Source organism: Pleurodeles waltl, chromosome 2_1, assembly GCF_031143425.1.
Source record: "Pleurodeles waltl isolate 20211129_DDA chromosome 2_1, aPleWal1.hap1.20221129, whole genome shotgun sequence".
Classification (NCBI taxonomy): domain Eukaryota; kingdom Metazoa; phylum Chordata; class Amphibia; order Caudata; family Salamandridae; genus Pleurodeles; species Pleurodeles waltl.
In genome coordinates, this window is record NC_090438.1 from 130,378,746 (window position 1) to 130,405,224 (window position 26,479).

Here is a 26,479-nt window from a genome sequence, read left to right on the forward strand (position 1 = left end):
TCTCTCCGCAGGCCCCTTCATACGCACCTATCATGTGTGGGCCTGGGTCAGTGTCCCATTTTCAAACCCCCGTCAAAATGCTTTGCGACGCTCACAGACTCGCATATCGATGTCAGAATGCATGTCCCAGATACGCCTCGCGTCCTTACAGGCCCTGAGTACAGGGCTGCGGGCTCCAGGCCCGGCGGGTCCACAGAGAGGCTCCGCGATCGGACGCCGACTCCCCAAAGACCGGAGCGACAAACCACGCAGGCCGATCACTGAACCAGAGAGGAGCGTGTCTCTCCCTGTGAGGCTGGCGGGAGCGGCCTCTGGGGCCAGCAGGGAAAACCGTGTGCGCGTCCCCACCTAGCTGGATCACGGGCTGAGATTCGAGTAAGGAGCAGAAATCGCACCCGCGAGCAGCACCCTGCTAGAGAAACCCAGCAAACACACAGGCAATAAGCGAGAACAAGCATTTCAATGCAATAGGGTCTTGCATTTCTCCTAGTTACAGCTATTAGCAGTTGTAAACTCCCAACCGGACTTTTCTTGCCACATTAAATGCTAAAACAGAGCGCAATTGCGCTGCTACAGTTCACTCGTACTGAAACCTATCGCAAAAGTGCAATTATCTACGTAACCGGCAAAAGTGCAATTAACTATGTAATAGGGTCGATGTCATGCAAAGCGCTGGACTTCTGCCAAGCGAGATCGTGCTGTGAAAAAAAGATAAAAAGTAGTCCACAAACCTGACGGGAAACAGCGAGCCTCACATGTTTTCAGTACTTGGTCGCTGCGCTCGAGGAGGGCTAACCACCGGAAAAGGCATGACGTATGCATGTCTTCCACTGATGAAAGCAAGCTGATTTTGAAAGGCAAGACCACGAACCAATGAAAGACACTGACGTGACATGGACAGGGCTCCGAGCCCTTTTCTATCTACAGAAGCGTCTCGCAAGCGCAACGTGTGCGCAAGCGCATGCGACGCGGGCTTGACCCTAAAAAAATTACCGGGCCCAAGACCTGACGTGACTGCTGCAGAGCAGCGAAGGGAGAGGGAACACAGAGAAAGGACGAGATATTGCAGTATATGCCATGGTCATAGGTTGATTTGGTTGTTGTCGTTCTTAAGCTACTTTCTCTAGTGCTCGAGGGAAAGGTAGTTGTACTTACTGTCTTGATGCAATCCCTTATGGTGGATATTTGAATAAAGCCAAGAAAGAACAGTGTAAATCTCGCCTCTGGCCCTGACGTAAAATTCATTTTGTCACTTAGATCACAATTGATTTGCACGCATCTTGCAAAGGGCAGTAGGCTATCCTATGTTTAAGATGACACAAAAGGACCAAGAACGCTTCACCGAACACAATGACCTTTAAGGAAACTCAAAGTTGGCATCAGTGATTGCTTTCTTTGTAAATAGCATTATCCCGCTTGAAAATCCTGTAAAATGTAAAATGCAAAGTAAGCAGCCACCTAATTGGGTTGTCTCTCAAACTATTAGTTCTATTAGCCTTCATGTGACTTAATCTGCTGATTCCTTACAATATACGTGGTTGTAAAAACCATAGCAGTATATATGAACGTCACTAGTGGTTTTCAAACAAAGTAATCGTTCATTTAGTTTTTGTGTGGGACTGAATTTCGCCGTTGGTGGTATGGAGAAGAATATGGCAAATATTTCACAAGTTGAAAAAAAATGTGAATATCCTGAAAGGTGAGGTGATGTGGGATTGGAATCGATTTCAAATGTCTCTAAGATTTTTCATAGTCTCAACAAATGCCAAGCAGATAGGAAGAGGGCAAAAAATCATGTTTTGACCTTTGTGGTTTGGTCACGGTACATTTCTTTATTTGTGCAGTAAACAATTAAAATGTAATACATATATCTTATACTTGGTAGCATGCTACACATTTTCCCTTCTATGGCACTATCATAGTTTAATTTTTTTTCAACTTAGTGTAAGAAGTGGGTGGAGTTATGGCTGACAAGCAAAACAATCTTCCCGAAAGGGTGCTGTTCAAATACCATCTCAAACAGAAATAATGCTCCTGGTCTAATTCTGGGTGTCTAACTTTGTCCAGAAGGGAGATGATCAGAGTGCCCTCAGAATATGTGACACCCAGCTTGGAGAATAGTGATGGCAGACATGTCAAGGGGCTCTCAGATCTCGAGTATTTTTGGTGTAGGTGCCAGGGGTTGGCTGAGGAACAAAGAATCACAATAATGGTATAGCAGTTCAGAGTTCTTCTAGTTGAAAATATAGTGCTAAATTTGTTTCTAGAGATAAGAGACCTGCTTAAAGTTAAACAAACGCTTGAGGGCATGGACTTACTTCTGTACTAATGTGGGAAATGTTTAAAGAGAACTTTGGTACAGTGAGCCAACTTGCCTTATTTATATAGTTGATAGTACTATTGGTGGAGTTTTCACACACTAGATGAAAACATCCTATCTTATAAAGAGTAGAGTATTCCCTCTGAATCCTCAAAAGGTTACAGTCACTGAACAGCGATTACACCAGGATCCTGTCTGCGCTGATCCTGCTACAATTGCTAATCAGTTACAGGAGCATGTTGAGATGGTTTTGGTGACACTAACAGAACACTGGAGACCCCTCAGTTTAGGCTACGCTGCTTGGAATGTGGACTGTTACTAGTTCATGCCTTTATTGCAGTCATTGCAACTGAGTGATTGGAGAGACATTTTGTAATCGGGACCTTGGCATTTATTATTCATTGTAGTTTCTATATGCTCCTTTATGAATTATGTGATATTGAACGAAACGTTACAGTTGTCTTGTTGTTTATGTCATTTGTAGGAGAACGTGGCTTACCTGGAACTCCAGGTCCAGCCCCAATTCCAGAAGATTACCCTGTCCCTCAAGGTTTACCCGGGCTTCCCGGAAATGAAGGATTTTCTGGCGGAAGAGGATTGCCTGGATTCCAGGGACCAGAAGGACTGAAGGGTAAGAGGAACTGTATCCCTGAGGGACAATGGATTTATTATCTTACCGTCAGCCACCAGCCTTCGCATGTAGCGCCGTTATTGGACCTTGAAATTAAATACCTTACTTATACAGAACATTTGAGAAGTATTTTATAAGGATCAACTCTAGTAACGAGCAAAATGCCCTGTGAGTAAAATGATTACAGCAAGTAGATTCATTATTTTTCCAGACTTGAAAGTAGGTTTGTTAATTTTCAAGGAGTAATATTAACCCTTCGTCTGCTCCCAGATCAATGATGGTTACAGTGTGAGCATGATAGGCCATTAGTGATTGTGGTGTGGGAACTATTGACCAGTTCTTGGGCTAAACTGGGTGCAGTATGTCAATATCTCTGCACAGTATGTATAACGTCCATGGTGCACATGCTGATGCTTTATCGTGAAGTGTTCCCCACACCTGGCATGCACTAGCAGCTCACTGTGGTCAGACCAGGCGGTTGCTCTGCTTCTAGTGGGTAGGCATGGGTCCAGTGACAGTGTCCTGGAGGCAGTAGTGGCATGCATCTATCTTCAAATGGAGGCATTCGTATGAGCTGATGGTTTCAGCAACTGGAGGGCCTCTTGATCACAGACCGGCCTCCTCCTTCTCTGATAAGTCTTAGGGCCACGCGCTGGGGTCTTCCTGGGATCAGGTGTCCATGCAGAACTCTTCCAGAGTCAGCGACTGGGTAGTTTTGAGGCACTTCTGCTCAGCAGCATCTGGGTCCAATCCGGCACACTTGAGGGTAGTTCCAGGGACAGTCACTCAGTTGTTTCGGCACACATTGGCAAGAGCCTCGAAGTAGCAGCTTCCATTTTTAGTGGCATACTGCTCAGGTACCTATGGAAAAGTGACAAATCTATGTCAGCAGAATTACTTCAGGCATGTGAGCAGTGCCACAGGCCAGTACTGGTTTCTTCTTTAGCATCACAGAGCACTCAGGCACACACAAGCAAGTGTCACAACTGCAACAACAATATCAATGAAGGAATTTTCTGGGGCATACTTCGCAGTGCTGCACACCATCCACTTTGGCTTCTGTGAATGGCTCCAAGTCTGGAATCTGCAGTCATGCTCATCTCATCTCTGGTGGATGGACAACCACTCTTGTCCACACTAGTAGTCATTTGCTTCTTTAGGGATGGCTTGCTCATTCCTCCTTCCAGATAGGACTCTCCAGGCATTCCAGGGAAAACAGAGAAAGGGAAAACAGTTCTTCGTTCAGATCACTCTAACCTCTGTCCACTCACCGCTGGGAAGCTGGCTGTCAAGCAGATACCAATTCTGGGTTAGCAGTTGTCACAAGTTGCTCTGTGGAGCACCCTCTCCTTGGTCAGCGAGAATGTTCAACTGGAACAGGTAGGGCAGCAGATCACACTTTTATACAGCGATGAGAGAGAGGTGATGTGTTTTCTTTGTCTGCACTTTCTGATGGACTTCTAACTGCAAATATCCCCAGGCATCAGACTGGATTCAGACATTTTCTGAGTAGTGTAGCCTTGCACCACTAGGTGGCATCATGTATCTTGCATTGCTTTCGTTCCTCGTGCCACTGATGGAACGGACCATGTATTAACTGTGGGTGCAAACATCAGTTCCTTTCTTTCCGCTCCTTCAAACACGGATACAAGCTCTGTTCCCTTTTCATCTGTTTTGGGCAGTTTTTTAAAATTCAAATTCAGCGTGCAAGGCAACAATGTCCCCACTGAATACTACAGGGGTAAAACTGTTCTGTGACTGTTGGAAACATATGTTGGTGATGGACCAGTTGTAGGAAAGTGCCCTCTTTCTTGGCACGGTTACCCCCATTTTATGCCTGTTGTCAGTGTGTTTGACTGTGTTCACTGGGATCCTGCTACCCAGGACCCCAGTGATTATTTTCTCTCCTCCAAACTTGGTTGCTACTAATCTTTTTTCCCCACAATTGGCATACTGCTGCCCCCATGTAAGTCCCTAGTTTATGGTACCTAGGTACCCAGGGCATTGGAGTTCCAGGGGATCCCTATGGGCTGCAGCAGTTATTCTGCCACCCATAGGCAGCCCATGCAAAGGGTTCTGCAGGCCTGCCATTGCAGTCTGCGTGAACCGGGTGCACGAACCCAGTTTTACTACAGGTCACTGCACCAAGTCAATGTAAATCACACCTGTGGTAGGCCCTCACAGCCCAGAGGGCAGGGTGCAGGTACCGGTGTGTGAGGGCACCCCTGCACTAGCAGAGGTGCCCCCACAAACTCCAGCTCCCTTTTACTGGACTTCATGAGTGCGGGACGCCATTTTATATGTGTACCAGAGATAGGTCACTACCTATGTCCAGCTACATAATGGTAACTACGAACCTGGGCATGTTTGGTATCAAATATGTCGTACTCATACCCCAATACTGTTGCAAGTATTGAAAGTATGAACCCATGCAGTCTGGGGGCTCCTTAGAGGATCCCCAGCATTGCTATCACCAGTCTTACAGGGTTTTCCCGGGCAGCACAGCTGCTGCCACCCCTCAGACAGGTTTCCTCCCTCCTGCTGCTTGATCTGATCAAGCCCAGGAAGGCAGAATAAAGGATAACACCCTCTCCCTTTGGAAATAGGTGTGACTGGTTTGGGAGGGGTAGCTTCCTCGAGCCACTGTTTTTGCATTGAAGGGCACATTTGATGCCCTACGTGCATAAACCAGTCCACACCGGTTCAGGGACCCCCAGTCCCTGCTCTGGCACGAAACTGGACAATGGAAAGGGGAGTGACCACTTCCCTGTCCATCACCACCCCAGGGGTGGTGCCCAGATCTCCTCCAGAGGGTCCCTGGGTTCTGCCATCTTGATTCCAAGGTTGGCAGGGAATTCTGGGAGTTTCTGAGTGGTCAGACAGGTGACGTCAGAGGCACCCTCTGATAGGTAGTTACCTGGGTAGGTGACCAAGTCCCCTCTTTGGACTATATAGGGTCTTCCTCTGGGGTGGGTCCTCAGATTCGGCTTGCAAGACTCCAGCAGGACTCCTCTGCGTCGACTTCCGGCCACCGGAAGCGTGACTGGACCCTCCAGAAACCTACAAGATGCAGATCCAAGAGGAAGGCTCTTCTGCAACATTGTATCCAGAATTCCTGCCAGCTTTGCAAAATTTCCCCGGCTGTGTATCTTCCGAAGACTGCAACTCTTCAGCCTGCACAAGAAGAACAAGGAATCTCTCTTGGGGTGAAGGCATCCCTCCCCTGTAACTACAGGTATCTGGCTGCAACGACAACCGGTTGCGGGGATCTGCCCTCCTCCTGAGTTGGGTAGGTCCTGCATCACGGGTGGTGGTCTGAAGAGTCGCCCTTGGTCCTCTGTACCAGCTGTTGCACTTTGATGGTGGTAAGTCCTTTGCACTCCACGCAAGATAGTACACCCTTGCACCGCATCCTTTGCAGCTGCCAAGGCTTGTTTGCTTCACCTCTAAGGGGAACTTCAGGCAATGCACTCCCTCCTGCAACTCCTGGGCCTCTGTGTGGTCTTCCAGCGACGTGGGAGCAACGTCTGTGGTGCTGCGTGGGCTGCTTCTACAACTTCTGTGTCACTGCCATGTGGGACACCTGTGGGTGCTGCCTCTGCTCCAGTGGGCCTTCTACAACGCAGAGGGTCCCATGTGACTCCCCCTCTTCATCGACCAAATCCAAAAGGTACTTCTGGGTGGGTAGTATCTCCTAATCCCCCTGGACTCCACAGACCCTTCTGGACTTGGTCCCCTCTCTCCACAGGTCTCCATCTTCGGTATTCCACTGCTAGTTCCTTTTAGGCTGTTCTTGGTGTCTTCTTTTTCTTGTTTTCATCCTTTGGGGTGGTTTGGGGGAAATCCAATGTTTTACTCTTGCATTTCTAGTCACTGGGGGCTACTACATTACTTACCTGTGTGGTTTCTTAGTACTCCCAGCTTCCATCTACAAGATTTACTTAGCTAGGCGAGGGCCCTGTGTTTGCATTCCACTTTCTTAGTATATGGTTTGGGCTCCCCCTAAAGCTACTATTGCTTATTGCTATTTTACTCTGTTTTACAGGGTTGCCTCTCTAGTATTTTCTGATACTGTGTTCTAAAAATAAAGTACCTTTATTTTTGTACAACCAATTGTTTTTTTTTTGTTCTTGTGTGTAAGTACTTTGTGACTGTAGTGGTATTGCATGAGCTTTGCATGTTTTCTAGAAAAGCCTTGGCTGCTTATCCACAGCTACCACTAGAGAGCCTGGCTTCTAGACACTGCCTACACTTCTCTGAGAGGGTATACCTGTACCTGCTATAAGGTGTAAGTACCATAGGTACCCACCACACACCAGGCCAGCTTTCTATGCCCGTGCAAAGTGTACCTTTGATGTCTGGGCCCTCATGCACCTGAAGGCGATCCGGGATTGTGAAGTGAAGACCAGAATTTTCATCCAAAAGAAAACAGTGAAGATAATGGAAATGATTCACCCCACATTATGATGACAACAGTTTAAATATAGACCTACAGAAGGCCAGTGGGCGTGATACTTCCCATGATACATGGTTGTTAATGTAGAAGGCTGGCTCAGTTTATGCTGTACTCCTATATTGTTTCACCCTATACTGAGTCCAGGCAACTCTTAATGATAGTGTTTACATGTCCAGATAGAAAATGCTCTCTAGGGGTAGCTGTGGTGAGCAGCTAAAGCTTGTCCAGGAGGAGTGTAAAGCACTTGCAATACCACATTAGTCAGTCATTAACTGTTCCCAAGAAAGAACCACATCAGGTGTTGCAAAAATAAAGTATTGTTTATTACAACACTAAAGCTATACTAGCATTGGTATATCTCTACCTGGAGATATCTACACACTAAGTATACACTTAGCAACAACCAGAAAAAGCATAAAATACATGGAACCCTTTGTGTGGGGGGGGGTGCAAACCACATACTAAGAAAGTGGTATAAGAATGGAGGTGCCCAACCAAGGTAAGTGTGTTAGAATCCTAGGGACTGGGGGAGTAGGAAATTACCAGAGGTAAGTACTAGAAATTCCACAGGCACCCTGGTGCACAGTTGTTATCGAGCTGGGTGTCCAATAGGCTAACACAGGACCGCCACAGTTGGATTTTTATGGATTCAGGACCCTTCCCAGTGGACCCCTAATAATCCTGTTGTCACAAAGAAGGTTGGAGAGTGCCCTCACTCATTTATACCCAGAAGATCGGAGTACCTGCACCAGGAATCCCAGGTGCATAGGGGTAAAGTGGCGTCAGAAACCCTCATTGGAATCAATGGAAGCCTCGGTTTCCAGCTGCTGGCGCGACCCGTGGATGAGGCCGGTGGAACCCAACGGTGGCAAGGTGTAGTTGGCAGTTGGCCTTTGTGTATTCCTCCCAGCGATTGAGACAGAGAGGGATTAGTGTTGGCAGGATCAGCCATCCTGCCAGGATGGGAAGGGCGGAGCTGCTCTCTGCCCCAATTACAATTTAAAGGGATACCATAGCACACTCACAAAGAACTTGACACCAGTCTTTTGTCGCCCTATACCTATTGGAGCAGGGGAGGGGGGTAAATTTCCAGAACCAGATAGCAGAAGGCCCTATGCATTTCTCCCACTTCAAAGGCTGGCACGAGATATACATTTTGGACCCTCAGACCAACTCTTCAGTTCATTGGTGAATCTACGGAGGGCACTCAGAAGGACTGTGTTGTATTTCAGAGGACTGTCTTGCTGCTTTAGGCCTGCTTTGTACCTACGAAGACTGCCCTTCTGCTACATGGGAGTGCCTGCTTCTTAAGGCCTGCCATGTACCCTCGGTGAACTGCCCTGCTGCTTCAGGCCTGCCTTGCTACTTGAACCCAGGACTACCAGAGTGACTCCAAGGGTTATTTGGGTGGCCTCCTGTTCTGAGCTACACCAAAAGCTCCAGCTAGAACCCTGCACCTAGACCCTGCCTGTAGGAAGTTGGCTCTGTATGTGCTATTTCAAAGTAAGGAATAGCATGCACAGAGTCCAAGGGTTCCCCTTAGAGGTAAAATAGTGGTAAAAAGAGATAATACTAATGCTCTATTTTGTGGTAGTGTGGTCGAGCAGTAGGCTTATCCAAGGAGTAGTGTTAAGCATTTGTTGTACATACACATAGACAATAAATGAGGTACACACACTCAGAGACAAATCCAGCCAATAGGTTTTTGTATAGAAAAATATATTTTCTTAGTTTATTTTAAGAACCACAGGTTCAAATTCTACATGTAATATCTCATTCGAAAGGTATTGCAGGTAAGTACTTTAGGAACTTTAAATCATGAAAATTGCATGTATACTTTTCAAGTTATTGACAAATAGCTGTTTTAAAAGTGGACACAGTGCAATTTTCACAGTTCCTAGGGGAGGTAAGTATTTGTTAGGTTAACCAGGTAAGTAGGACACTTACAGGGCTTAGTTCTTGGTCCAAAGTAGCCCACCGTTGGGGGTTCAGAGCAACCCCAAAGTTACCACACCAGCAGCTCAGGGCCGGTCAGGTGCAGAGTTCAAAGTGGTGCCCAAAACACATAGGCTTCAATGGAGAAGGGGGTGCCCCGGTTCCAGTCTGCCAGCAGGTAAGTACCCGCGTCTTCGGAGGGCAGACCAGGGGGGTTTTGTAGGGCACCGGGGGGGACACAAGTCCACACAGGAATTTCACCCTCAGCGGCGCGGGGGCAGCCGGGTGCAGTGTTAGAACAAGCGTCGGGTTTGTAGTGTTAGTCTATGGGAGATCTAGGGATCTCTTCAGCGCTGCAGGCAGGCAAGGGGGGGGTTCCTCGGGGAAACCTCCACTTGGGCAAGGGAGAGGGACTCCTGGGGGTCACTTCTCCAGTGAAAGTCCGGTCCTTCAGGTCCTGGGGGCTGCGGGTGCAGGGTCTCTCCCAGGCGTCGGGTTTTGGATTCAAGGAGTCGCGGTCAGGGGAAGCCTCGGGATTCCCTCTGCAGGCGGCGCTGTGGGTGCTCAGGGGGGACAGGTTTTTGTACTCACAGTATCAGAGTAGTCCTGGGGTCCCTCCTGAGGTGTTGGATCTCCACCAGCCGAGTCGGGGTCGCCGGGTGCAGTGTTGCAAGTCTCACGCTTCTTGCGGGGAGCTTGCAGGGTTCTTTCAAGGCTGCTGGAAACAAAGTTGCAGCCTTTCTTGGAGCAGGTCCGCTGTCCTCGGGAGTTTCTTGTCTTTTCGAAGCAGGGGCAGTCCTCAGAGGATGTCGAGGTCGCTGGTCCCTTTGGAAGGCGTCGCTGGAGCAGGATCTTTGGAAGGCAGGAGACAGGCCGGTGAGTTTCTGGAGCCAAGGCAGTTGTCGTCTTCTGGTCTTCCTCTGCAGGGGTTTTCAGCTAGGCAGTCCTTCTTCTTGTAGTTGCAGGAATCTAATTTTCTAGGGTTCAGGGTAGCCCTTAAATACTAAATTTAAGGGCGTGTTTAGGTCTGGGGGGTTAGTAGCCAATGGCTACTAGCCCTGAGGGTGGGTACACCCTCTTTGTGCCTCCTCCCAAGGGGAGGGGGTCACAATCCTAACCCTATTGGGGGAATCCTCCATCTGCAAGATGGAGGATTTCTAAAAGTTAGAGTCACTTCAGCTCAGGACACCTTAGGGGCTGTCCTGACTGGCCAGTGACTCCTCCTTGTTGCTTTCTTTGTTCCCTCCAGCCTTGCCGCCAAAAGTGGGGGCCGTGGCCGGAGGGGGCGGGCAACTCCACTAAGCTGGAGTGCCCTGCTGGGCTGTGACAAAGGGGTGAGCCTTTGAGGCTCACCGCCAGGTGTCACAGCTCCTGCCTGGGGGAGGTGTTAGCATCTCCACCCAGTGCAGGCTTTGTTACTGGCCTCAGAGCGACAAAGGCACTCTCCCCATGGGGCCAGCAACATGTCTCTAGTGTGGCAGGCTGCTGGAACTAGTCAGCCTACACAGACAGTCGGTTAAGTTTCAGGGGGCACCTCTAAGGTGCCCTCTGTGGTGTATTTTACAATAAAATGTACACTGGCATCAGTGTGCATTTATTGTGCTGAGAAGTTTGATACCAAACTTCCCAGTTTTCAGTGTAGCCATTATGGTGCTGTGGAGTTTGTGTTTGACAAACTCCCAGACCATATACTCTTATGGCTACCCTGCACTTACAATGTCTAAGGTTTTGTTTAGACACTGTAGGGGTACCATGCTCATGCACTGGTACCCTCACCTATGGTATAGTGCACCCTGCCTTAGGGCTGTAAGGCCTGCTAGAGGGGTGACTGACCTATACTTACATAGGCAGTGAGAGGCTGGCATGGCACCCTGAGGGGAGTGCCATGTCGACTTACTCGTTTTGTTCTCACTAGCACACACAAGCTGGCAAGCAGTGTGTCTGTGCTGAGTGAGAGGTCTCCAGGGTGGCATAAGACATGCTGCAGCCCTTAGAGACCTTCCTTGGCATCAGGGCCCTTGGTACTAGAAGTACCAGTTACAAGGGACTTATCTGGATGCCAGGGTCTGCCAATTGTGGATACAAAAGTACAGGTTAGGGAAAGAACACTGGTGCTGGGGCCTGGTTAGCAGGCCTCAGCACACTTTCAATTGTAAACATAGCATCAGCAAAGGCAAAAAGTCAGGGGGCAACCATGCCAAGGAGGCATTTCCTTACACAACCCCCCCCCAAACGAAAGAGGATGAGACTAACCTTTCCCAAGAGAGTCTTCATTTTCTAAGTGGAAGAACCTGGAAAGGCCATCTGCATTGGCATGGGCAGTCCCAGGTCTGTGTTCCACTATAAAGTCCATTCCCTGTAGGGAGATGGACCACCTCAACAGTTTAGGATTTTCACCTTTCATTTGCATCAGCCATTTGAGAGGTCTGTGGTCAGTTTGAACTAGGAAGTGAGTCCCAAAGAGGTATGGTCTCAGCTTCTTCAGGGACCAAACCACAGCAAAGGCCTCCCTCTCAATGGCACTCCAACGCTGCTCCCTGGGGAGTAACCTCCTGCTAATGAAAGCAACAGGCTGGTCAAGGCCATCATCATTTGTTTGGGACAAAACTGCCCCTATCCCATGTTCAGAGGCATCTGTCTGCACAATGAACTGCTTAGAATAATCTGGAGCTTTTAGAACTGGTGCTGAGCACATTGCCTGTTTCAGGGTGTCAAAGGCCTGTTGGCATTCCACAGTCCAGTTCACTTTCTTGGGCATTTTCTTGGAGGTGAGTTCAGTGAGGGCTGTCACAATGGATCCATATCCCTTCACAAACCTCCTGTAATACCCAGTCAAGCCAAGGAATGCCCTGACTTGAGTCTGGGTTTTTGGAGCTACCCAGTCCAGAATAGTCTGGATCTTGGGTTGGAGTGGCTGAACTTGGCCTCCACCTACAAGGTGGCCCAAGTAAACCACAGTTCCCTGCCCTATCTGGCATTTGGATGCCTTGATAGAGAGGCCTGCAGATTGCAGAGCCTTCAAAACCTTCTTCAGGTGGACCAGGTGATCCTGCCAGGTGGAGCTAAAGACAGCAATATCATCAAGATAAGCTGTGCTAAAGGACTCCAAGCCAGCAAGGACTTGATTCACCAACCTTTGGAAGGTGGCAGGGGCATTCTTTAAACCAAAGGGCATAACAGTAAACTGATAATGCCCATCAGGTGTGGAGAATGCTGTTTTCTCTTTTGCTCCAGGTGCCATTTTTATTTGCCAGTACCCTGCTGTCAAGTCAAAGGTACTTAGGAATTTGGCAGCACCTAATTTATCTATGAGCTCATCAGCTCTAGGAATTGGATGAGCATCTGTCTTGGTGACAGAATTGAGCCCTCTGTAGTCCACACAAAACCTCATCTCTTTCTTTCCATCTTTGGTGTGAGGTTTGGGGACTAAGACCACTGGGCTAGCCCAGGGGCTGTCAGAGCGCTCAATTACTCCCAATTCCAGCATCTTGTGGACTTCCACCTTGATGCTTTCCTTAACATGGTCAGACTGTCTAAAGATTTTGTTCTTGACAGGCATGCTGTCTCCTGTGTCCACATCATGGGTACACAGGTGTGTCTGACCAGGGGTTAAGGAGAAGAGTTCAGGAAACTGTTGTAGGACTCTCCTACAATCAGCTTGCTGTTGGCCAGAGAGGGTGTCTGAGTAGATCACTCCATCTACTGAGCCATCTTTTGGGTCTGATGACAGAAGATCAGGGAGAGGTTCACTCTCTGCCTCCTGATCCTCATCTGTTACCATCAACAGATTCACATCAGCCCTGTCATGGAAGAGCTTAAGGCGGTTCACATGGATCACCCTCTTGGGGCTCCTGCTTGTGCCCAGGTCCACCAGGTAGGTGACCTGACTCTTCCTTTCTAGCACTGGGTAAGGGCCACTCCATTTGTCCTGGAGTACCCTGGGAGCCACAGGCTCCAGAACCCAGACTTTCTGCCCTGGTTGGAACTCAACCAGTGCAGCCTTTTGGTCATACCAAAACTTCTGGAGCTGTTGGCTGGCCTCAAGGTTTTTGGTTGCCTTTTCCATGTACTCTGCCATTCTAGAGCGAATGCCAAGTACATAGTCCACTATGTCTTGTTTAGGCTCATGAAGAGGTCTCTCCCAGCCTTCTTTAACAAGAGCAAGTGGTCCCCTTACAGGGTGACCAAACAGAAGTTCAAAGGGTGAGAATCCTACTCCCTTCTGTGGCACCTCTCTGTAAGCAAAAAGCAGACATGGCAAGAGGACATCCCATCTCCTTTTGAGTTTTTCTGGGAGCCCCATGATCATGCCCTTTAATGTCTTGTTGAATCTCTCAACTAAGCCATTAGTTTGTGGATGGTATGGTGTAGTGAATTTGTAAGTCACTCCACACTCATTCCACATGTGTTTTAGGTATGCTGACATGAAGTTGGTACCTCTGTCAGACACCACCTCCTTAGGGAAACCCACTCTGGTAAAGATACCAATGAGGGCCTTGGCTACTGCAGGGGCAGTAGTCGACCTAAGGGGAATAGCTTCAGGATACCTAGTAGCATGATCCACTACTACTAGGATGTACATATTTCCTGAGGCTGTGGGAGGTTCCAGTGGACCAACTATGTCCACACCCACTCTTTCAAAGGGGACCCCCAACCACTGGAAGTGGAATGAGGGGGGCCTTTGGGTGCCCACCTGTCTTACCACTGGATTGACAGGTGGGGCAGGAGAGGCAAAACTCCTTAACCTTCTGGGACATATTGGGCCAGTAGAAGTGGTTGACTAACCTCTCCCACGTCTTGGTTTGTCCCAAATGCCCAGCAAGGGGAATATCATGGGCTAAGGTCAGAATAAACTCTCTGAACGACTGAGGCACTACCACTCTCCTAGTGGCACCAGGTTTGGGGTCTCTGGCCTCAGTGTACAGGAGTCCATATTCCCAATAGACCCTATGTGTTCCATTTTTCTTGCCCTTGGACTCTTCAGCAGCTTGCTGCCTAAGGCCTTCAAGAGAGGGACAGGTTTCTTGTCCCTTACACAGCTCCTCCCTTGAGGGTCCCCCTGGGCCTAAGAGCTCAACCTGATAAGGTTCAAGCTCCAAAGGCTCAGTTCCCTCAGAGGGCAGAACTTCTTCCTGAGAAGAGAGGTTCCCTTTTTCTGACTGTGTTGCAGTTGGTTTCCCAACTGACTTTCCTTTTCTCTTGGTAGGCTGGGCCATTTTTCCAGACTCCAGCTCTACTTTTTCACCCTGTGCCTTGCATTGTGCTCTTGTTTTTACACACACCAGTTCAGGGATACCCAGCATGGCTGCATGGGTTTTTAGCTCTACCTCAGCCCATGCTGAGGACTCCAGGTCATTTCCAAGCAGACAGTCTACTGGGATGTTTGAGGAGACCACCACCTGTTTCAGGCCATTGACCCCTCCCCATTCTAAAGTTACCATTGCCATGGGATGTGCTTTAGTTTGATTGTCAGCATTGGTGACTGTATAAGTTTTTCCAGTCAGGTATTGGCCAGGGGAAACCAGTTTCTCTGTCACCATGGTGACACTGGCACCTGTATCCCTCAGGCCCTCTACACTTGTCCCATTAATAAAGAGCTGCTGCCTGTATTTTTGCATGTTAGGGGGCCAGGCAGCTAGTGTGGCTAAATCCACCCCACCCTCAGAGACTAGAGTAGCTTCAGTGTGGACCCTGATTTGCTCTGGGCACACTGTTGATCCCACTTGGAGACTAGCCATTCCAGTGTTACCTGGATTGGAGTTTGGAGTGGAACTTTTCTTGGGACAGGCCTTGTCTCCAGTTTGGTGTCCAGACTGACTACAGTTTCGACACCAGGCCTTTTTGGGATCAAAGTTTTTACCCTTGTACCCAGGATTGTTTTGTGAAGAGGCTCTGGGCCCACCCTCCTGTGCAGGTTTTTGGGGGCCTTTAGAAGACTCTTGACTATTTTTATTTTTGGCTGTCTCACCACCTTTCCCCTGGGGAGGTTTTGTGACCCCTTTCTTTTGGTCACCCCCTGTGGAAGTTTTGGACACCCTAGTCTTGACCCAATGGTCCGCCTTCTTTCCCAATTCTTGGGGAGAAATTGGTCCTAGGTCTACCAGATGCTGATGCAGTTTATCATTGAAACAATTACTTAACAGGTGTTCTTTCACAAATAAATTGTACAGCCCATCATAATTACTTACACCACTGCCTTGAATCCAACCATCTAGTGTTTTTACTGAGTAGTCTACAAAGTCAACCCAGGTCTGGCTCGAGGATTTTTGAGCCCCCCTGAATCTAATCCTATACTCCTCAGTGGAGAATCCAAAGCCCTCAATCAGGGTACCCTTCATGAGGTCATAAGATTCTGCATCTTGTCCAGAGAGTGTGAGGAGTCTATCCCTACACTTTCCTGTGAACATTTCCCAAAGGAGAGCACCCCAGTGAGATCTGTTCACTTTTCTGGTTACACAAGCCCTCTCAAAAGCTGTGAACCATTTGGTGATGTCATCACCATCTTCATATTTAGTTACAATCCCTTTAGGGATTTTCAACATGTCAGGAGAATCTCTGACCCTATTTATGTTGCTGCCACCATTGATGGGTCCTAGGCCCATCTCTTGTCTTTCCCTCTCTATGGCTAGGATCTGTCTTTCCAAAGCCAATCTTTTGGCCATCCTGGCTAACTGGATGTCCTCTTCACTGGAGTTATCCTCAGTGATTTCAGAGGTGGTGGTCTCTCCTGTGAGGGAACCAGCATCTCTGACTATTATTTTTGGAGTCAGGGTTTGAGAGACCCTGTTCTCCCTAGATAGGACTGGTAGGGGGGAATTTTCCTCCAAGTCACTATCCTCTTCCTCTGAGTTGCCACCCTCAGAGGGGTTGGCCTTTTCAAACTCTGCCAAAAGCTCCTGGAGCTGTATTTTGGTAGGTTTGGGGCCCATTGTTATTTTCTTTATTTTACAGAGTGACCTTAGCTCCCTCATCTTAAGATGGAGGTAAGGTGTGGTGTCGAGTTCCACCACAGTCACATCTGTGCTAGACATTTTGCTTCTAAAAGTTGGAATACTTTTTAAGAATCTACAACTGGTTCTAGAATCTAATTCAAACTTTTACAAACTTTTAAACTCTAAAAGAAATGCTAAACAGGATCTAACACAAGGCCCTAGCAGGTCTTTTAAGAATTTAGAAAACTTTTCAAATTGCAAAAATCAATTTCTAATGACAATTTTGGAATTTGTGGTGTGATCAGGTATTGGCTGAGTAGTCCAGCAAATGCAAAGTCTTGTACCCCACCGCTGATCCACCAATGTAGGAAGTTGGCTCTGTATGTGCTATTTCAAAGTAAGGAATAGCATGCACAGAGTCCAAGGGTTCCCCTTAGAGGTAAAATAGTGGTAAAAAGAGATAATACTAATGCTCTATTTTGTGGTAGTGTGGTCGAGCAGTAGGCTTATCCAAGGAGTAGTGTTAAGCATTTGTTGTACATACACATAGACAATAAATGAGGTACACACACTCAGAGACAAATCCAGCCAATAGGTTTTTGTATAGAAAAATATCTTTTCTTAGTTTATTTTAAGAACCACAGGTTCAAATTCTACATGTAATATCTCATTCGAAAGGTATTGCAGGTAAGTACTTTAGGAACTTTAAATCATAAAAATTGCATGTATACTTTTCAAGTTATTGACAAATAGCTGTTTTAAAAGTGGACACAGTGCAATTTTCACAGTTCCTAGGGGAGGTAAGTATTTGTTAGGTTAACCAGGTAAGTAGGACACTTACAGGGCTTAGTTCTTGGTCCAAAGTAGCCCACCGTTGGGGGTTCAGAGCAACCCCAAAGTTACCACACCAGCAGCTCAGGGCCGGTCAGGTGCAGAGTTCAAAGTGGTGCCCAAAACACATAGGCTTCAATGGAGAAGGGGGTGCCCCGGTTCCAGTCTGCCAGCAGGTAAGTACCCGCGTCTTCGGAGGGCAGACCAGGGGGGTTTTGTAGGGCACCGGGGGGGACACAAGTCCACACAGGAATTTCACCCTCAGCGGCGCGGGGGCAGCCGGGTGCAGTGTTAGAACAAGCGTCGGGTTTGTAGTGTTAGTCTATGGGAGATCTAGGGATCTCTTCAGCGCTGCAGGCAGGCAAGGGGGGGGTTCCTCGGGGAAACCTCCACTTGGGCAAGGGAGAGGGACTCCTGGGGGTCACTTCTCCAGTGAAAGTCCGGTCCTTCAGGTCCTGGGGGCTGCGGGTGCAGGGTCTCTCCCAGGCGTCGGGTTTTGGATTCAAGGAGTCGCGGTCAGGGGAAGCCTCGGGATTCCCTCTGCAGGCGGCGCTGTGGGTGCTCAGGGGGGACAGGTTTTTGTACTCACAGTATCAGAGTAGTCCTGGGGTCCCTCCTGAGGTGTTGGATCTCCACCAGCCGAGTCGGGGTCGCCGGGTGCAGTGTTGCAAGTCTCACGCTTCTTGCGGGGAGCTTGCAGGGTTCTTTCAAGGCTGCTGGAAACAAAGTTGCAGCCTTTCTTGGAGCAGGTCCGCTGTCCTCGGGAGTTTCTTGTCTTTTCGAAGCAGGGGCAGTCCTCAGAGGATGTCGAGGTCGCTGGTCCCTTTGGAAGGCGTCGCTGGAGCAGGATCTTTGGAAGGCAGGAGACAGGCCGGTGAGTTTCTGGAGCCAAGGCAGTTGTCGTCTTCTGGTCTTCCTCTGCAGGGGTTTTCAGCTAGGCAGTCCTTTTTCTTGTAGTTGCAGGAATCTAATTTTCTAGGGTTCAGGGTAGCCCTTAAATACTAAATTTAAGGGCGTGTTTAGGTCTGGGGGGTTAGTAGCCAATGGCTACTAGCCCTGAGGGTGGGTACACCCTCTTTGTGCCTCCTCCCAAGGGGAGGGGGTCACAATCCTAACCCTATTGGGGGAATCCTCCATCTGCAAGATGGAGGATTTCTAAAAGTTAGAGTCACTTCAGCTCAGGACACCTTAGGGGCTGTCCTGACTGGCCAGTGACTCCTCCTTGTTGCTTTCTTTGTTCCCTCCAGCCTTGCCGCCAAAAGTGGGGGCCGTGGCCGGAGGGGGCGGGCAACTCCACTAAGCTGGAGTGCCCTGCTGGGCTGTGACAAAGGGGTGAGCCTTTGAGGCTCACCGCCAGGTGTCACAGCTCCTGCCTGGGGGAGGTGTTAGCATCTCCACCCAGTGCAGGCTTTGTTACTGGCCTCAGAGCGACAAAGGCACTCTCCCCATGGGGCCAGCAACATGTCTCTAGTGTGGCAGGCTGCTGGAACTAGTCAGCCTACACAGACAGTCGGTTAAGTTTCAGGGGGCACCTCTAAGGTGCCCTCTGTGGTGTATTTTACAATAAAATGTACACTGGCATCAGTGTGCATTTATTGTGCTGAGAAGTTTGATACCAAACTTCCCAGTTTTCAGTGTAGCCATTATGGTGCTGTGGAGTTTGTGTTTGACAAACTCCCAGACCATATACTCTTATGGCTACCCTGCACTTACAATGTCTAAGGTTTTGTTTAGACACTGTAGGGGTACCATGCTCATGCACTGGTACCCTCACCTATGGTATAGTGCACCCTGCCTTAGGGCTGTAAGGCCTGCTAGAGGGGTGACTGACCTATACTTGCATAGGCAGTGAGAGGCTGGCATGGCACCCTGAGGGGAGTGCCATGTCGACTTACTCGTTTTGTTCTCACTAGCACACACAAGCTGGCAAGCAGTGTGTCTGTGCTGAGTGAGAGGTCTCCAGGGTGGCATAAGACATGCTGCAGCCCTTAGAGACCTTCCTTGGCATCAGGGCCCTTGGTACTAGAAGTACCAGTTACAAGGGACTTATCTGGATGCCAGGGTCTGCCAATTGTGGATACAAAAGTACAGGTTAGGGAAAGAACACTGGTGCTGGGGCCTGGTTAGCAGGCCTCAGCACACTTTCAATTGTAAACATAGCATCAGCAAAGGCAAAAAGTCAGGGGGCAACCATGCCAAGGAGGCATTTCCTTACACAACCCCCCCCCCAAACGAAAGAGGATGAGACTAACCTTTCCCAAGAGAGTCTTCATTTTCTAAGTGGAAGAACCTGGAAAGGCCATCTGCATTGGCATGGGCAGTCCCAGGTCTGTGTTCCACTATAAAGTCCATTCCCTGTAGGGAGATGGACCACCTCAACAGTTTAGGATTTTCACCTTTCATTTGCATCAGCCATTTGAGAGGTCTGTGGTCAGTTTGAACTAGGAAGTGAGTCCCAAAGAGGTATGGTCTCAGCTTCTTCAGGGACCAAACCACAGCAAAGGCCTCCCTCTCAATGGCACTCCAACGCTGCTCCCTGGGGAGTAACCTCCTGCTAATGAAAGCAACAGGCTGGTCAAGGCCATCATCATTTGTTTGGGACAAAACTGCCCCTATCCCATGTTCAGAGGCATCTGTCTGCACAATGAACTGCTTAGAATAATCTGAAGCTTTTAGAACTGGTGCTGAGCACATTGCCTGTTTCAGGGTGTCAAAGGCCTGTTGGCATTCCACAGTCCAGTTCACTTTCTTGGGCATTTTCTTGGAGGTGAGTTCAGTGAGGGCTGTCACAATGGATCCATATCCCTTCACAAACCTCCTGTAATACCCAGTCAAGCCAAGGAATGCCCTGACTTGAGTCTGGGTTTTTGGAGCTACCCAGTCCAGAATAGTCTGGATCTTGGGTTGGAGTGGCTGAACTTGGCCTCCACCTACAAGGTGGCCCAAGTAAACCACAGTTCCCTGCCCTATCTGGCATTTGGATGCCTTGATAGAGAGGCCTGCAGATTGCAGAGCCTTCAAAACCTTCTTCAGGTGGACCAGGTGATCCTGCCAGGTGGAGCTAAAGACAGCAATATCATCAAGATAAGCTGTGCTAAAGGACTCCAAGCCAGCAAGGACTTGATTCACCAACCTTTGGAAGGTGGCAGGGGCATTCTTTAAACCAAAGGGCATAACAGTAAACTGATAATGCCCATCAGGTGTGGAGAATGCTGTTTTCTCTTTTGCTCCAGGTGCCATTTTTATTTGCCAGTACCCTGCTGTCAAGTCAAAGGTACTTAGGAATTTGGCAGCACCTAATTTATCTATGAGCTCATCAGCTCTAGGAATTGGATGAGCATCTGTCTTGGTGACAGAATTGAGCCCTCTGTAGTCCACACAAAACCTCATCTCTTTCTTTCCATCTTTGGTGTGAGGTTTGGGGACTAAGACCACTGGGCTAGCCCAGGGGCTGTCAGAGCGCTCAATTACTCCCAATTCCAGCATCTTGTGGACTTCCACCTTGATGCTTTCCTTAACATGGTCAGACTGTCTAAAGATTTTGTTCTTGACAGGCATGCTGTCTCCTGTGTCCACATCATGGGTACACAGGTGTGTCTGACCAGGGGTTAAGGAGAAGAGTTCAGGAAACTGTTGTAGGACTCTCCTACAATCAGCTTGCTGTTGGCCAGAGAGGGTGTCTGAGTAGATCACTCCATCTACTGAGCCATCTTTTGGGTCTGATGACAGAAGATCAGGGAGAGGTTCACTCTCTGCCTCCTGATCCTCATCTGTTACCATCAACAGATTCACATCAGCCCTGTCATGGAAGAGCTTAAGGCGGTTCACATGGATCACCCTCTTGGGGCTCCTGCTTGTGCCCAGGTCCACCAGGTAGGTGACCTGACTCTTCCTTTCTAGCACTGGGTAAGGGCCACTCCATTTGTCCTGGAGTGCCCTGGGAGCCACAGGCTCCAGAACCCAGACTTTCTGCCCTGGTTGGAACTCAACCAGTGCAGCCTTTTGGTCATACCAAAACTTCTGGAGCTGTTGGCTGGCCTCAAGGTTTTTGGTTGCCTTTTCCATGTACTCTGCCATTCTAGAGCGAATGCCAAGTACATAGTCCACTATGTCTTGTTTAGGCTCATGAAGAGGTCTCTCCCAGCCTTCTTTAACAAGAGCAAGTGGTCCCCTTACAGGGTGACCAAACAGAAGTTCAAAGGGTGAGAATCCTACTCCCTTCTGTGGCACCTCTCTGTAAGCAAAAAGCAGACATGGCAAGAGGACATCCCATCTCCTTTTGAGTTTTTCTGGGAGCCCCATGATCATGCCCTTTAATGTCTTGTTGAATCTCTCAACTAAGCCATTAGTTTGTGGATGGTATGGTGTAGTGAATTTGTAAGTCACTCCACACTCATTCCACATGTGTTTTAGGTATGCTGACATGAAGTTGGTACCTCTGTCAGACACCACCTCCTTAGGGAAACCCACTCTGGTAAAGATACCAATGAGGGCCTTGGCTACTGCAGGGGCAGTAGTCGACCTAAGGGGAATAGCTTCAGGATACCTAGTAGCATGATCCACTACTACTAGGATGTACATATTTCCTGAGGCTGTGGGAGGTTCCAGTGGACCAACTATGTCCACACCCACTCTTTCAAAGGGGACCCCCACCACTGGAAATGGAATGAGGGGGGCCTTTGGGTGCCCACCTGTCTTACCACTGGATTGACAGGTGGGGCAGGAGAGGCAAAACTCCTTAACCTTCTGGGACATATTGGGCCAGTAGAAGTGGTTGACTAACCTCTCCCACGTCTTGGTTTGTCCCAAATGCCCAGCAAGGGGAATATCATGGGCTAAGGTCAGAATAAACTCTCTGAACGACTGAGGCACTACCACTCTCCTAGTGGCACCAGGTTTGGGGTCTCTGGCCTCAGTGTACAGGAGTCCATATTCCCAATAGACCCTATGTGTTCCATTTTTCTTGCCCTTGGACTCTTCAGCAGCTTGCTGCCTAAGGCCTTCAAGAGAGGGACAGGTTTCTTGTCCCTTACACAGCTCCTCCCTTGAGGGTCCCCCTGGGCCTAAGAGCTCAACCTGATAAGGTTCAAGCTCCAAAGGCTCAGTTCCCTCAGAGGGCAGAACTTCTTCCTGAGAAGAGAGGTTCCCTTTTTCTGACTGTGTTGCAGTTGGTTTCCCAACTGACTTTCCTTTTCTCTTGGTAGGCTGGGCCATTTTTCCAGACTCCAGCTCTACTTTTTCACCCTGTGCCTTGCATTGTGCTCTTGTTTTTACACACACCAGTTCAGGGATACCCAGCATGGCTGCATGGGTTTTTAGCTCTACCTCAGCCCATGCTGAGGACTCCAGGTCATTTCCAAGCAGACAGTCTACTGGGATGTTTGAGGAGACCACCACCTGTTTCAGGCCATTGACCCCTCCCCATTCTAAAGTTACCATTGCCATGGGATGTGCTTTAGTTTGATTGTCAGCATTGGTGACTGTATAAGTTTTTCCAGTCAGGTATTGGCCAGGGGAAACCAGTTTCTCTGTCACCATGGTGACACTGGCACCTGTATCCCTCAGGCCCTCTACACTTGTCCCATTAATAAAGAGCTGCTGCCTGTATTTTTGCATGTTAGGGGGCCAGGCAGCTAGTGTGGCTAAATCCACCCCACCCTCAGAGACTAGAGTAGCTTCAGTGTGGACCCTGATTTGCTCTGGGCACACTGTTGATCCCACTTGGAGACTAGCCATTCCAGTGTTACCTGGATTGGAGTTTGGAGTGGAACTTTTCTTGGGACAGGCCTTGTCTCCAGTTTGGTGTCCAGACTGACTACAGTTTCGACACCAGGCCTTTTTGGGATCAAAGTTTTTACCCTTGTACCCAGGATTGTTTTGTGAAGAGGCTCTGGGCCCACCCTCCTGTGCAGGTTTTTGGGGGCCTTTAGAAGACTCTTGACTATTTTTATTTTTGGCTGTCTCACCACCTTTCCCCTGGGGAGGTTTTGTGACCCCTTTCTTTTGGTCACCCCCTGTGGAAGTTTTGGACACCCTAGTCTTGACCCAATGGTCCGCCTTCTTTCCCAATTCTTGGGGAGAAATTGGTCCTAGGTCTACCAGATGCTGATGCAGTTTATCATTGAAACAATTACTTAACAGGTGTTCTTTCACAAATAAATTGTACAGCCCATCATAATTACTTACACCACTGCCTTGAATCCAACCATCTAGTGTTTTTACTGAGTAGTCTACAAAGTCAACCCAGGTCTGGCTCGAGGATTTTTGAGCCCCCCTGAATCTAATCCTATACTCCTCAGTGGAGAATCCAAAGCCCTCAATCAGGGTACCCTTCATGAGGTCATAAGATTCTGCATCTTGTCCAGAGAGTGTGAGGAGTCTATCCCTACACTTTCCTGTGAACATTTCCCAAAGGAGAGCACCCCAGTGAGATCTGTTCACTTTTCTGGTTACACAAGCCCTCTCAAAAGCTGTGAACCATTTGGTGATGTCATCACCATCTTCATATTTAGTTACAATCCCTTTAGGGATTTTCAACATGTCAGGAGAATCTCTGACCCTATTTATGTTGCTGCCACCATTGATGGGTCCTAGGCCCATCTCTTGTCTTTCCCTCTCTATGGCTAGGATCTGTCTTTCCAAAGCCAATCTTTTGGCCATCCTGGCTAACTGGATGTCCTCTTCACTGGAGTTATCCTCAGTGATTTCAGAGGTGGTGGTCTCTCCTGTGAGGGAACCAGCATCTCTGACTATTATTTTTGGAGTCAGGGTTTGAGAGACCCTGTTCTCCCTAGATAGGACTGGTAGGGGGGAATTTTCCTCCAAGTCACTATCCTCTTCCTCTGAGTTGCCACCCTCAGAGGGGTTGGCCTTTTCAAACTCTGCCAAAAGCTCCTGGAGCTGTATTTTGGTAGGTTTGGGGCCCATTGTTATTTTCTTTATTTTACAGAGTGACCTTAGCTCCCTCATCTTAAGATGGAGGTAAGGTGTGGTGTCGAGTTCCACCACAGTCACATCTGTGCTAGACATTTTGCTTCTAAAAGTTGGAATACTTTTTAAGAATCTACAACTGGTTCTAGAATCTAATTCAAACTTTTACAAACTTTTAAACTCTAAAAGAAATGCTAAACAGGATCTAACACAAGGCCCTAGCAGGTCTTTTAAGAATTTAGAAAACTTTTCAAATTGCAAAAATCAATTTCTAATGACAATTTTGGAATTTGTCGTGTGATCAGGTATTGGCTGAGTAGTCCAGCAAATGCAAAGTCTTGTACCCCACCGCTGATCCACCAATGTAGGAAGTTGGCTCTGTATGTGCTATTTCAAAGTAAGGAATAGCATGCACAGAGTCCAAGGGTTCCCCTTAGAGGTAAAATAGTGGTAAAAAGAGATAATACTAATGCTCTATTTTGTGGTAGTGTGGTCGAGCAGTAGGCTTATCCAAGGAGTAGTGTTAAGCATTTGTTGTACATACACATAGACAATAAATGAGGTACACACACTCAGAGACAAATCCAGCCAATAGGTTTTTGTATAGAAAAATATCTTTTCTTAGTTTATTTTAAGAACCACAGGTTCAAATTCTACATGTAATATCTCATTCGAAAGGTATTGCAGGTAAGTACTTTAGGAACTTTAATTCATAAAAATTGCATGTATACTTTTCAAGTTATTGACAAATAGCTGTTTTAAAAGTGGACACAGTGCAATTTTCACAGTTCCTAGGGGAGGTAAGTATTTGTTAGGTTAACCAGGTAAGTAGGACACTTACAGGGCTTAGTTCTTGGTCCAAAGTAGCCCACCGTTGGGGGTTCAGAGCAACCCCAAAGTTACCACACCAGCAGCTCAGGGCCGGTCAGGTGCAGAGTTCAAAGTGGTGCCCAAAACACATAGGCTTCAATGGAGAAGGGGGTGCCCCGGTTCCAGTCTGCCAGCAGGTAAGTACCCGCGTCTTCGGAGGGCAGAGCAGGGGGGTTTTGTAGGGCACCGGGGGGGACACAAGTCCACACAGGAATTTCACCCTCAGCGGCGCGGGGGCAGCCGGGTGCAGTGTTAGAACAAGCGTCGGGTTTGTAGTGTTAGTCTATGGGAGATCTAGGGATCTCTTCAGCGCTGCAGGCAGGCAAGGGGGGGGTTCCTCGGGGAAACCTCCACTTGGGCAAGGGAGAGGGACTCCTGGGGGTCACTTCTCCAGTGAAAGTCCGGTCCTTCAGGTCCTGGGGGCTGCGGGTGCAGGGTCTCTCCCAGGCGTCGGGTTTTGGATTCAAGGAGTCGCGGTGAGGGGAAGCCTCGGGATTCCCTCTGCAGGCGGCGCTGTGGGTGCTCAGGGGGGACAGGTTTTTGTACTCACAGTATCAGAGTAGTCCTGGGGTCCCTCCTGAGGTGTTGGATCTCCACCAGCCGAGTCGGGGTCGCCGGGTGCAGTGTTGCAAGTCTCACGCTTCTTGCGGGGAGCTTGCAGGGTTCTTTCAAGGCTGCTGGAAACAAAGTTGCAGCCTTTCTTGGAGCAGGTCCGCTGTCCTCGGGAGTTTCTTGTCTTTTCGAAGCAGGGGCAGTCCTCAGAGGATGTCGAGGTCGCTGGTCCCTTTGGAAGGCGTCGCTGGAGCAGGATCTTTGGAAGGCAGGAGACAGGCCGGTGAGTTTCTGGAGCCAAGGCAGTTGTCGTCTTCTGGTCTTCCTCTGCAGGGGTTTTCAGCTAGGCAGTCCTTCTTCTTGTAGTTGCAGGAATCTAATTTTCTAGGGTTCAGGGTAGCCCTTAAATACTAAATTTAAGGGCGTGTTTAGGTCTGGGGGGTTAGTAGCCAATGGCTACTAGCCCTGAGGGTGGGTACACCCTCTTTGTGCCTCCTCCCAAGGGGAGGGGGTCACAATCCTAACCCTATTGGGGGAATCCTCCATCTGCAAGATGGAGGATTTCTAAAAGTTAGAGTCACTTCAGCTCAGGACACCTTAGGGGCTGTCCTGACTGGCCAGTGACTCCTCCTTGTTGCTTTCTTTGTTCCCTCCAGCCTTGCCGCCAAAAGTGGGGGCCGTGGCCGGAGGGGGCGGGCAACTCCACTAAGCTGGAGTGCCCTGCTGGGCTGTGACAAAGGGGTGAGCCTTTGAGGCTCACCGCCAGGTGTCACAGCTCCTGCCTGGGGGAGGTGTTAGCATCTCCACCCAGTGCAGGCTTTGTTACTGGCCTCAGAGCGACAAAGGCACTCTCCCCATGGGGCCAGCAACATGTCTCTAGTGTGGCAGGCTGCTGGAACTAGTCAGCCTACACAGACAGTCGGTTAAGTTTCAGGGGGCACCTCTAAGGTGCCCTCTGTGGTGTATTTTACAATAAAATGTACACTGGCATCAGTGTGCATTTATTGTGCTGAGAAGTTTGA

The 26,479-nt window shown here is 48.8% G+C and overlaps 1 protein-coding gene across 2 annotated transcripts in view; it reads left to right on the forward strand.

The window, feature by feature from the left end:
* COL4A6 (collagen type IV alpha 6 chain) overlaps positions 1-26,479 on the forward strand; it is an 823,409-nt gene that overhangs the window by 751,604 nt on the left and 45,326 nt on the right. For both annotated transcript variants that reach the window (XM_069211616.1, XM_069211626.1), the window contains one exon: positions 2,805-2,951. In XM_069211616.1, coding sequence (XP_069067717.1) covers positions 2,805-2,951 — 147 coding nt within the window. The remainder of the gene's footprint in view (positions 1-2,804; positions 2,952-26,479) is intronic.